Source organism: Impatiens glandulifera, chromosome 1, assembly GCF_907164915.1.
Source record: "Impatiens glandulifera chromosome 1, dImpGla2.1, whole genome shotgun sequence".
In the NCBI taxonomy this organism is placed as follows: domain Eukaryota; kingdom Viridiplantae; phylum Streptophyta; class Magnoliopsida; order Ericales; family Balsaminaceae; genus Impatiens; species Impatiens glandulifera.
In genome coordinates, this window is record NC_061862.1 from 45,586,635 (window position 1) to 45,600,508 (window position 13,874).

General features: G+C 32.4%; 1 protein-coding gene across 1 annotated transcript; it reads left to right on the forward strand.

Annotated features, from left to right (window-relative positions):
- Positions 1 to 9,491: 9,491 nt before the first annotated feature.
- Positions 9,492 to 10,010, forward strand: LOC124926585 (cell wall / vacuolar inhibitor of fructosidase 1-like). The gene has a single exon (XM_047466839.1). The coding sequence runs from the start codon at positions 9,492 to 9,494 to the stop codon at positions 10,008 to 10,010; it is 519 nt and encodes a 172-aa protein (XP_047322795.1).
- Positions 10,011 to 13,874: the final 3,864 nt, after the last annotated feature.

Consider the following 13,874-nt stretch of genomic DNA (forward strand, 5'->3'; position numbering starts at 1 on the left):
TCCTTAGTGAATATCTTTCTCGCGGTTTCGAGAAGAAGGGGTGACGTAGGAGTTTCATCTCCAAACATCCATAAAAACCTGTCTTGTTCTTTACTTTCTACCAGGTTTACATTCTAACCGATTTATACTAACCGACTCATACCGCCATAACCGATTCAAACATTACCTAAACCGATTTACTAAATCCCAAACCGACCCACTAAACTCCAAACCAACTCTACCCAAATCCGGCCTTATTCATCTTGTGTGTGTGTATTGCTTCAGTCTGAAACAAACCACTTCCGCACTTGAACTCGGTTCAAGGGTTTGTGACAGCCTGTGTAGTATTGAAACCCGGTGTTAATCTCTAACTGGATTAAACACCAAACCGTTGAGTGAAAGTACTAAACCGGTCAGACCCTAGTTCCCCAGCCGCGACCTAGATCCTAACAATTGGTATCAGAGCAGGTAGTTTCAATACTCAAGCAATCATGACTTTCGAGAAGCCTCCAATGCTAAAAGGTGATGATTTCGTCAACTGGAAGTTACGCATGCACCTGCACTTAATCACTATGGATGATGAGATGCCGTTCATCTTGACTGAAGGACCGATAAAGATTGATAAAGATAGGGAGGATTGAACAAAAGAAGATAGGAGAAGAAATAATTTGGACAACCATGCTAGAAACCACATCATCAACGACTTGGACAGAATACCTTTTGTAAAGTCAGAGATTGCAAAACCGCAAAGGAAATATGGGAAACAGTGATTCAAATTCATGAGGGAAGTGAAAGAACCAAGGAAAACAAGTTAATGGTGGCTACCCAGAAATTTGAAAACATTAAGATGAAACCGGGAGAAACAATGAGGGAGTACAGTGACCGGTTTACAGATGTGATAGACAAGCTATCAACTCTTGGAAAGAAGTATGACAACAAGGAAACTATCATGAAAGCATTAAGATATCTTCCAAGCGCATGGGATATAAAGACAATGGTGATGAGGGAATCAAATTGTCTAAGCAAGATGAAGCTACACGATGTGTTTGAAGATCTTAAAGCATATGAGTTTGAGATGAGATCTAGGATCGAAGATGAAGTATCAGCCTCAACCTCCACTAAATCCTTAGTCACATCCATGGAATCGGTTGCTCCTGCACCGATCAAAACCGTTGAACAGTTCACTGAGGATGCCATGGAAATGCTTGCACAAAAGTTTGGCAGATTCATGAAGAGAAGCCAGCCGACAAACAATAACTACGGTGATAAATCTAATGTTAGATGTTATAATTGCAATTGTTTGGGACATTTCAAGTGGGAATGCAGAAAACCAAGACGGGATGACCGGAAACCGGATGATTAGAACCACCGAAACAACTATCCACAAACCGGTGAATGAAGTGAAGTTCAGAAAGCACTGATAGCCGATGATGGAGGAAGTTTATGGGCTCACAGTGACAGCGATGATGAACTTACATGTCTCATGGCAAACGAGGAACAGATATTTGACTCTCTATGTGAAGAATTTACTAATGATGAGTTATTTAATGCATTGAATGACATGGTAGCAGAGTATAAGAACCTATTAACCTTAATACCAACCCAACTCAACTATAGAATCGACCTCATAGCACCAACTCTGTCCGAACCAAAAACCATCCAACCTGATAAAATCCTAGAAACCAAGGTAGCGCCTAAACTATCGTCTGAGACCGAACATCTCAAGGAGTCAGTTCAAGAGTTGACCGAAGAGGAAGATGCCCGAACCCGGTATCGAATAGCCGCATGGAAAAGATCCAGTGACATGGTGAACCAGTTGTCTAAGTATAAAAGACATCCCAAATGCAAATTTGGTCTTGGATACAAAGACAACAAATCCGTCAACCGGAACTATTTGGACGAAATGAAGCTCACAAAAGACAATATTCCCTTTGTAAGATTTGTCAAGAGCTCCTCAACCGACGATGAGGAACGAAGTGACTCAAAACCTGTATTAAGTATTATTACTATAACAAATTAGGACACATGAAGAGAGAATGTTGAATATAGAAACGAGAAAAAAATGAAGGACATAAGGATGAAAAAGAAACAAATGTTCATCGAAGATAGTAGGTATCAACGACATTTTCTTAAAGAAAACTGTCGACTGCAAATTGATACTCAAAAATTTGAGGCACGTTCTAAACACTCGCCATAACTTGATCTCTACGGAAAAATTTGACGATAAGAGTTTCGAGAATTATTTTTTGTGAAGGTCAGTAGAAAATCAACAAAGGTTTGCTCGTGGTGTCTAAATGAATGAAGATGAACACGTTGTATGTAATGAAAATCAAATTGTAAAAGGGAAAGATAAACTTAATCCGAAAAGATGTGAATATTGATTTGTAGCACAAGAGGCTCGTCCACATCAGCGAAAATAAACTTCAAGCTCTCACTAGAAACAATTATTTCCCAGTTTATAAGGTACGTCTCTAAAAACCTGTGATGTTTTCTTAGCTAGATAAACACATAGGGTTGCATTTCATACAGTCCCTACGCATAGAAAATCAAATGTTTTTGATTTGATTCATACAGATGTTTGTTTTATACAAGACAAATCTTTCGGTGTAGCACATTATTTTGTAACATTTATTGAAGATCACTCTAGAAAGGTTTTATTTATTACTTTGAAAACTTTAAATCAAGTTATAGAGGTCTTTAAACATTTCATTTAAGAGTTTATAAAGAAACATATAGGAAATTGTAATTCATGAAGTTAGACGACAAAAGTGAATATGGAGGGCCATTTGAACAATATTATAAAGATCACATATTAAATTAGAAAAATTTATTCGAAGACACCTCAACACAATAGTATTCTAAAAGAATGAACCGAATGATTGAAAAAAGAGTATGGTGTGTATTATCTCATTCGAAGTTGCCCAAGTCATTTTAGGGGGAGGCAACGAGAATCGCAATTGACTTTATAAACATTTCTCTTATAGAAGCATTGAAAAATGACTTTCCAAACATGATTGACAAGAAAAATGTCTTTTACAAGCAAGGGAGTCTTTGGTTGTAAGATGTTCGATCATATCTTAAGAGATGAAAGATCGATGTTTGATGATTAGGCAAAATTGTGTGTCTTCATGGGGTACAATCACAAAGAATTCATGTACATGTTATGGGATCCGATGACAAAAAAGATCGTGAAAAGTTGTGATGTTATGTTTCTTGAAGATTAAGTTACAAGTAAAAATGACCGGGGTGAAAAAATCAGTTCATTTTCTGAATACTAGTTTGAATGCAACTCCACTTACTATGAGTTTTGATCATGGGGGAGTCACTAATGAAGGAGACAATGATGATGTTAAAGCCGATGAGCCAAATGAGCACATTGAGGAAGAAAACAAGAACTCTAGTTGAACAACCTAGGAGGCAATCTAATAGAGAGCACACATCCTCTATTAGATATCTTTCAAATGAGTATATATTTATCACGGATGAAGGAAAATTATAAATTACCAAAAAGTAATCAAAGTTAATGAAAAAATGAGTTGTTGAAAGACTTTAAAATAGTGATTCATACTAATGTAAATACTTTTTTTACATTATACTTTCTTTCCTCAAGGTAGCTTAAGTTAATGTCTTATTTGTGGTTATCAGGTAAGGATTGTATCTCTTTTTGCATGGCTTTCAACCACTCTTTTCTGTCATTAACTTTGATTGTTTCTTGGTAAGTTTCTACTTCTCCTCCATTTGTGAGAATAGATTCTCATTGTAAAATAATAAACAAAGGGTTTGATCCCTATTAGATCTTCTCAAAAGTTGTTCAACTAACATCGGTTAGTTTCTTCCTCAATGTGTTTAGTTGGTTCATCGTTGTTAACACCATCATCGCCGCCTTCAATTAATGTCTCCCCATGATCAAAATTCATGGCACATAGAGTTGCATCCAAACTAATTGTAATTTCAATATATAAAATGACATATTCAATATTGTCAATATCACTTATAATTTGATCTTCTAGAAACACAACATCTCGTCTTCTCACGATATTCTTCATAATTGGATCCCATAACAATACCCGAACTCTTTATGACCATACCCCATGAAGACACACAATGTTTCCTTATTGTCAAGCTTCAATCTTTCAACTTATGGGATATGAACGAACATCTTACAACCAAAAGACTCTCAAATTCCTTTAAGAGACATCTTTTTTGTCCAAATTCTATTTGAAATATCATTGTTTAATACTGCTATAAGAGAAATATGTATCAAGTCAACTGCGGTTCTCGCTATCTCCCCTCAAAAGGACTTGGGCAACTTCGAATGAGATAACACACCACACTCTTTCTCAAATTGTTTAGTTCATTCTTCAGACACACTATTATAATGACCCCTATATTCACCTCGGCTGTCTAATTTCAAATATCACAATTTCCTATTTGTTTCTCTCTAAACTCTGACATTGAAATCTTTAAAGATCTCTAAAACTAGATATTTAGTTTTAGAGCACTAACAAAACTTTTCTGGAGTTATTATCAATAAGAATTATAAAATAATGCACTCCACCTAGATATTTTCTTGAATAGAACAAATATGAGTATGAATCAAAAAAAGAACATTTTTTATATTATATTTAGAGGGAGTATATTAAATGCAACTTTGTGTGTTTTTCCAGCTAAGCAAACATCACAGATTTTAAGAAATGTACATTGTAATTGAAAATTAATTGTTTCCTAGCGAGAACTTGAAGTCTCTTCTCGCTAACTTGGTCAAATATCTTTTGTGACAAATCAATATCCATATCCTTCCGGATTAAGTTTATATATCCCTTGTACAATTTTACTTGCATTACATAACGTGTTCGTCTTCCCTCTTGCCATGACGAGCGAATCTTTGTTCAACTTCCACTTACCTTCATCAAAATAATTTATGAACTATTAATAATAAAATTTTCATGTAGAAATGAAGATAAGGAGAATGTCTTGAATGTGCCTCACATATCTGAGTATCAATAATTAACGGTAGTTTATAAGAAAATGTCATTGATACCTAGTATCTTCAATGAATCGCTATTACCCATTTGGAGAGTGCCAAAATTTTCATCCGAATACGTAGATAAGAAATTACCATGAGAAATAACGTGAAAAGAAGAACATGAATTAATCACCCATTCACTATCCTGAATTTAGAGATTAACACAACCATCCTCGCACACGACAATGGTGTCTCCCTCTACAACCACATTAGTTTATTTCACCCTTTACCCTTCATTATGTTCTCGTATTCATATTTGACATTTTCTTCCATGTGCCCCAGTTTGTTACAGGGATAGAATTTAAGCATCATGCATTTTTTTGAAGTCATTCTATTCATTTCTACTTTATGAAGATATATTTTTACTCCTTCCACGTGATTCTAAATTTTCACCTATTAGAGTTTCTGAAACTTGTTCACATTTCTCTCTTCTTCTAGCCAATGAACTTGTTAATATGATCTGTCATACTCTCACTCTCTTTGTATGTCAAGTTCATGAGTCGTCGAATTATCATTTCCTTGTTTATTGAAATAACCTTCTCGAACATCCACTCTAACTTCTTCCAAAGTGTCTACACATCGTTCTCTTCTATAATGTGGTGGGAAATATTTTGGTCAACCCACTAACTCATCGTAGCAGCTACTTTCTAATTCTAATTTTTCAATCTTCATTTATTATCATGTAAATAAGAAAATTGAGAATCTTGCATTTTCACACTGAAAAGTTTGTCGAGATTATTTTAATCATTCCGATCGAATTTTGCTCATGCATTTGACAAACAAAAAATTAGATGAGTCAAATGTTTTAATACTATTTGTTGGAAAAAATACCTAACAACAATTGCGGAATAATTATTATTTCTATTTTTGTATGTCAAAATGAGATAATAAAGAAACCAAACTAAATATCTGAATAAATAAAATCAAGCACATATAGTAACATCAATTTTAGCGTGAAAATTCACTAAGGAAAAAAACCAAATATCTCGTAGGTCTCTTAAAACAACTTTATTATATTATAGTGGGTTGCGCTAAAATATTTTTTAATACCTTAGAAGTTCACTAATAAAAGTCGTCACCGTTAACGGTGAATTATAGGAAAAAGAACCATAATAAAAACAGATCTCATTGACATACTCAAACAAGTATTTAAAAGAAGTCTTAACAAAATATAAAGTAACGCCGCTAGAATTCAACACCCGTGATTCTAGCCAAAATCGATATAGTTTGACTGTCCGATCGTCTTGCCGAAACTCTAAATATCTAAACCTATATGTTTATATTTTTTTCCTTATTGTATATTTTTATTTTACTTTAATTTTTTCTTGTCCATATTGTCCAAACTCATCATAGTAATAGAACTCAACAACATTAACTTTTTAAGAAAATTAATATAATAATATTTAATTAAAATATAATTAGTATAGTATTATATTAATTTTTCTTATAAAATTAATAGAATATATATATATATTATAAATAATTTATGTAATTCAATATATTATTTTATACAATCATCTCTATTCTAACTTGATATAAACCAAATTATATTAAATTTATAAGAAAAATAATTTAATAATAATATTGATATTATCGTAATATTAGAATAGTGTGTCAATATCTTATAGATATATTATTTTATTTTATAACAAATTTAAAAATTGCCAAAATTATTATTTAAGGTAATTATTTCTCCTTTTTTATCCCTAGTTTCCAAATTTGTTAGTTTTCTTGATAGACAACAGTTTAGTGATTAGGCAATGACGTATTGATTATCCCTTTTTATATTATTACTAAAAATAATTCATCTTTATCATCATTATTTTAAGATAATTGATAAGTATCTTAACATGAATTAATCAAGCATATCTACTATAAAAAGAAGAACAAAACAACCAGTATATATGACTATTACAAAGAACAAAACAACCAGTATATTAAATGCAATTTGTGTGTTTTTCCAACTAAGAAAACATCATAAATTTTTAGAGATGTACATTGTAATTGAGAATTAATTGTTTCCTAGCGAGAACTTGAAGTCTCTTCTCTCTAACGTGGCCGACTATCTTTTGTCACAAATTAATATCCATATCCTTACGGATTAAGTTTATATCTCCCTTGTACAATTTTACTTGCATTACATATAAAGTGTTCGTCTTCTTTCCTCTTGCCATGGCGAGCGAATCTTTGTCCAACTTCCACTTACCTTCATCAAAATAATTTATGAACCATTAATAATAAAACTTGTATGTAGAAATGAAGTTAAGGAGAATGTCTTGAACGTGCCTCACATATCTGAGTATCGATAATTGACGGTATTTTCTAAGATAATGTCATTGATACCTAGTATCTTCAATGAATTGCTATTACCCATTCGAAGATTGCCAAAATTTCCATCCGGATACGTAGAAAAGAAATTAACATGAGAAATAACGTGAAAAGAAGAACATGAATTAATCACTCATTCACTATCCTGAATTTAGAGATTAAAGCAACCATACTCGCACACGACAATGGTGTCTCCCTCTACAACCACATTAGTTTATTTCACTCTTTACCCTTCATTATGTTCTCGTTTTCATATTTGACATTCTCTTTTTATGTGCACCAGTTTGTTACAGGGATAGAATTTAAGCATCATGCGTTTTTTTCGAGTCATTCTATTCATTTCTACTTTATGGGGATCTATTTTTACTTCTTCCACATGATTTCAAATTTTCACCTATTAGAATTTATGAGACTTGTTCACATTTCTCTCTTCTTCTAACCTTTTCGTTGAAAAACTATATTTAACCATGGAATGATTAGAATACAACCTATCTTTGAGTTGCTCAATGAAATCAACAATGTTTCTCAATTGTCTAGTAACGACCTAAGAAATAGTAGAGCATATATCTCATTATTGAGAGTCATTTACATCGATGTTATTTAATTGACCAAGCCAATGAACTTGTTAGTATGATCTTTCATACTCTCACTTTCTTTGTATGTCAAGTTTGTGAGTCGTCGAATTATGATTTCTTTGTTTATTGAAATAAGCTTCTCGAACATCCACTCTAACTTCTTCCAAAGTGTCTGCACATCCTTCTCTTCTATAATGTGGTGGGAAATATTTTGGTCAACCCACTAACTCATCGTAGCAGCTACTTTTCAATTCTAATTTTTCAATCTTCATCTATTATCGTGTCTAGCTTTGTCATGCATTGTATAGGACTAAATAAATCTCTGTAAATAAGAAAATTGAGAATCTTGCGTTTTCACATTGAAAAGATCGTCGAGATTATTTTAATCATCCCGATCGAATTTTGCTCATGCATTTGACAAACAAGAAATTTGATGAGTCAAATGTTATAATACTATTTGTTGGAAAAAAATACCTGATAACAATTGTGGAATAATTATTATTTTCATTTTTGTATGTCACAATGAGATAATAAAGAAACCAAACCAAATATCTGAATAAATAAAATTAAGCATATATAGACACATTAATTTTAGCGTGAAAATCCAATAAGAAAAAAACCAAATATCCCATAGGTCTCTTAAAACAACTTTATTATATTATAGTGAGTTACGCTAAAGTTTTTTTTAATACCTTAGAGGTTCACTAATACAACACATCTCACAGAATTGACACACTCAAATAAGTATTTAAAAGAAGTCTTAACAAAATATAAAGTAACGCCGCTAGAATTCAACACCAGTGATTCTAGCCAAAATCGATATAGTATGACTGTCCGATCGTCTTGTCGAAACTCTAAATATCTAACCCTATTTTTTAGACTTTTTTTTTCTTATTGTATATTTTTATTTTACTTTGATTTTTTCTTGTCCATATTGTCCAAACTCATGATAGTAATGGAACTCAACAACATTAATTTTTTAAGAAAATTAATATAATAATATTTAATTAAAATATAATTATTATAGTATTATATTAATTTTCTTATAAAATTAATAGAATCTCTATATATATTATAAATAATTTATGTAATTCAATCTATTATTTTATACCATCTTCTCTATTCTAACTTAATATAAACCAAATTATACTAAATTTATAAGAAAATTAATTTAATAATAATATTTATATTATCGTAATATTAGAATATTGTGTCAATATCTTATAGATATATTATTTTATAACAAACTTAAAAATTGCCAAAATTATTATATAAGGTAATTATTTCTCCTTTTTTATCCCTAGTTTCCAAATTTGTTAGTTTTTTTTGATAGACAACAGTTTAGTGATTAGGCAATGACGTATTGATTATCCCTTTTTATATTATTACTAAAAACAATTCATCTTTATCATCATTATTTTAAGATAATTGATAAGTATCTTAACATGAATTAATCAAGCATATCTACTATAAAAAGAAGAACAAAACAACCAGTATATATGACTATTCGAAAGAAGTTTCTTCTTTAACTATCGTCCTCCTTTTGTCAATCCAATACCCAATATTTGCAATCCACAAGCATAATGGCTTCTATACCTCAAGTCATCATAGGTTTCACATTCTTAGCCCTCCTTTCCTCACTTCAATTATCAATTGTAATGGGGGATGATAATCTCATAATCCAAACATGCAAACACACACAGATTTTCAAGCTCTGTCTCAGGACACTTCAATCAGACCCACGAAGCAAGAGTGAAGATGTTGCGGGACTAGGCCTAATTGTTGTAGATGCAATCAAGAAAAATATAAATGTGGGAATTAATCAAATCAAACGATTACAACATTCAAGGCCACGCCTCATAAAGCCTTTAAGCTCTTGTCTAGATAATTATGAGTTCGTTTTAAGTGATCTTGTACCAGAAACAGAACATGCAATTCGAGGAGTCCCCAAGTTTGCAGAAGATGGAATGGTTGGTACTGCACAAGTGGCTGATAGTTGCAAGAGTGCATTTGGTTCATCAGTTTCTCCTATTTCTGCCTTAAATACTAGAATTCGTGACTTGGCTGTTGTGGCTAGAGCCATAATAAGGAATTTGTTGTGAATTTGCTCAACTCATTCAGTATAGTTATTTACATCTATACACTAAAAGTAAGGAATAATACAAATTGTTGATTTAAGCATGCAAGAAATTCTACTATTATCAATTTTACTATTAATTTTTTTTTAATATATTATTGATGCAGATATACATATATATATATATATATATATATATATATATATATATATATATATTATAAAAAATCAAAAACTTAATATCAATAATATAATTTTTTATTTCAAAATTATATTATTCATTACTTATATTCTAAAATATCAATCAATTACATATTTATTAATAAAAATTCAAATCCTAATAAACCAAATATTTAAATATAATTACAAATATAAATAAACAAGAATCGTTTAACTTGAAAAATAGCCCAAAGAAGCATTTCAGATTAATGAAAGAAATTATCAAGAAACCATATTTTTTCTTTATTGTGCCAGTAAAAGAATTTAAGATAAGTATTATTGCATTTTCTGGTTTCTGATGATCAACAGAAGATGGATTGCTGCTGGGAAGGTCAACATAAATATCCAATCATGGAGATGATGTCGACTAATTTGTTTCATGCCAACGCTGAGATAGAACATCTGTAAATGCAAGATCTTCATATTTGTTTCTATTTTATATTCTGATTAGCAGAAATTAAGAAGAGATCGATTGACCTACCCTCCTGAACACTGCAGAAGTCATCGTCTCCGCGGAATCAAAGGCCATTGAAGAATCAAACCAAGATTCTGCAGCATATATGCTCTACATATCCTTACCGGTATGATGTAATCATTAATTATTAGCTCAAACGAATTCATAAGGAATAGGTTAAAAAAAATTACTTGGGAATGAGCCTCTTGATTCTCACTATGTCGAGAATCGCTCTTGCTCAAAACTCATGCTATTCGTAGGCGGCGGCGGACTTTTCCGGCAGTGAGCAACCGTGCTTTTAATCCCGGCCCATAATATCAATCTACTGAATGGATGAATGAATTGAATTATTCTACCCATTTACAATATTCATCTATTCTTTCTATTATTGTTTGTCAGTGAAATAATTTCAGATGACTTTTAGGAGCAAATTATCTATTTTAAACTTTCTTTAAGCATTCTATCTGCATACATATGAATAAGATCATGGAATAAATATAGAACTTTCATCTATCAATAATATAAATAAGTTTGCATACAATATATGTTAGTCATGAGTTGAAGTTGGATGAAACATATATTTCTACTTAAAATATAGACGTGACACTACAACAAAATTACTCTTTACCGAAACATAAATCATGGTTTTGCGGTGTATATATGTGTCACTAAAATATTTACCAGCACATAAATTAGTGTCAGTAAAAGTGGAGTCGGCAAAGGTATATTCCGACACATAAATTTGTGCCGGTTAGAGATAATATGTGTCGGTAAATAGATTTACCGACATATAAACTTTTGTGCTGGTAAATATAATTATGTGTCAGCAATTCCTTTGTATTTTTTTATTATCAATTTTACTATTAATTTTTTTTTAATAAATTATTATGTCAGATATATATAAATATATATATATATATATAAATATATATATACATAAATATATATATATATATACAAATATATATATATATTATAAAACATAAAAAACTTTCGGTTTTGCCCAATTTCCAGCACTTTGATTTTTCTGGTTTTTTTAAGTCCAAAGCCGAAAGATTTGGCTATATCTTTCGGCACCTATAACCTCAAAACCGAAAGATATACCTAAAACTGTCGCCCCTTAAATTAAAGGAAATACCGAAAGATATGCCTAATACTTTCAGTATTGTTCTCGCGAATAGGCAGAAACCCTCCCCTGCGCACTCTCTCTTCCGTCTCTTTCCCTCCGCCGATTCCAGCTGCAATCAAGAACACTTCCGTCGATTGAAGATTTCTTCCTCCGAATCCAGCAGCAATCCACTGAATCCAGTCGCCATCCTCCATTCATCTTCTCCAGCCGATCAAAAGTCCAAAATCCAGCCGCCACTCTTCACATTCTCTAACGCCGCCGTCGCCGCTACTGTTGAACAAGCGTCGTTCTCCTCTCCTCCAGCAAACCCTTCAATTCCAGGTTTGTTTTCTTCTATTTCAAACTAAATTTATGGTGAATTTGTGAAATTTTTATATATTTAGGGTTTATGGAATTTAGGTTTTTTGAAGATTTGCTAGTTTATTTAGCTTTGAGTATTTGAGTAGCTTATTGAAATTTAGAGTTTTTGCAAATTGTTAGCTAATGTGTTTTTTGTGTTTGATAAATGTTAATTTCGCCAATACCAAGACTGTAGAGGATGTACATGTGCTCTAAGACCGCTCCAATGATGAGATGGTACAAGGAAGGTAGAGTTGAAGGTGATATGTTGAGACATCCAGCTGATTCATACACTTGTAAAACGTTTGATGAGAGGTATAAGAATTTCGCGTCGGACCCCCGTAGCGTGAGACTTGGTTTATCAAGAGATGGGTTCCAACCCTTTACAAATGGAAAAAAGTCATATAGTATTTGTCCAGTTATTCTAATTCGTTATAACGTGTCACCCACTCTTTGCATGGATTCTAGCAATTTCATTCTATCTTTGTTAATTCCAGGTCCAAAGAGTCCGGGAGATGTAATTGACATATTTCTACAGCCATTGATTGAAGAGTTGACTGAACTATGGCATAGTGGTGTAGGAACGTTTGATGCACACACCAAGCAATACTTTAATATGCGCGTAGCATTGCTATGGACCACTAACGATTTTCCAGCATATGCAAATTTGTCAGGGTTGAGTAGAAAAGTCGCTTGTCATGGTTGTAACAAAGACACTATATCTCTTCGATTGGTTAATTGGCAGAAACAATGTTACATGGGTCACCGACGCTTCCTTCCACCAAACCACAAATACCGGAGGGATAAAAGCTCTATTGATGGTCAAACAGATTATAGAGAGCCCTCAAAAATATTAACGGGACAAGAAATTTATGAGCAAGCACGAGACCTAGAAGACAGTGTTCTAACTATAGATCAAAGAAAGAAAACCAAGATATATCATAAAACACAGGGAGATAATTGGAAAAAACTTAGCATTTTCTTCAACTTGCCTTATTGGAGATCATTATTATTGAGACATAATTTGGATGTGATGCATATCGAAAAAAATATTTGTGATAGCGTGTTGGGAACAATGATGAATGTGAAAAAGAAGACTAAGGATGGTCCTAAAGCCCAAAAATATTTACAACTCTTGAACATAAAACACTGATTACATCCTATAAATGTCGAAGGAGTAGTTCATTATCTAGAAGCCCCTTTCACTTTGTCCTTTAAGAATAAACAGCGTCTTTGTAAATTTCTAAAGGATCTTAAGTTGCCTGATGGATTTTGCTCAAACATTGGAGGTTGTGTGAATTTGCAAGAGAAAAAGATTACGGGATTGAAGAGTCATGATTGTAACATTTTATTAGAATACCTTATTCCTCTAGCAACCCGTGGATTGGTCCAGATGATGTGTATGATGCTATAGTAAATTTGTCCCGGTTCTTTCGTTTGTTGTGTTCAAAAGTGTTGAGTGAATCCGACCTAGAACAATTGTACTTGGATATTGTGACGACACTGTGCAAATTGGAAATGATTTTTCCACCGTCGTTGTTTGACATCATGATGCATCTTCCGATACACTTGTCACTTAAGGCTATACTTGAGGGTCCTATCCAGTTTCGATAGATGTATCCTATAAAACAATAATTGGGCACAATGAAAATATATTTACGGAATAAAAATCACCCAAAAGGCTCAATAAGAGAGACATATCTTGTGAATGAAAGTATTCGTCTATGTGCCAAATACATGGAAGAAGT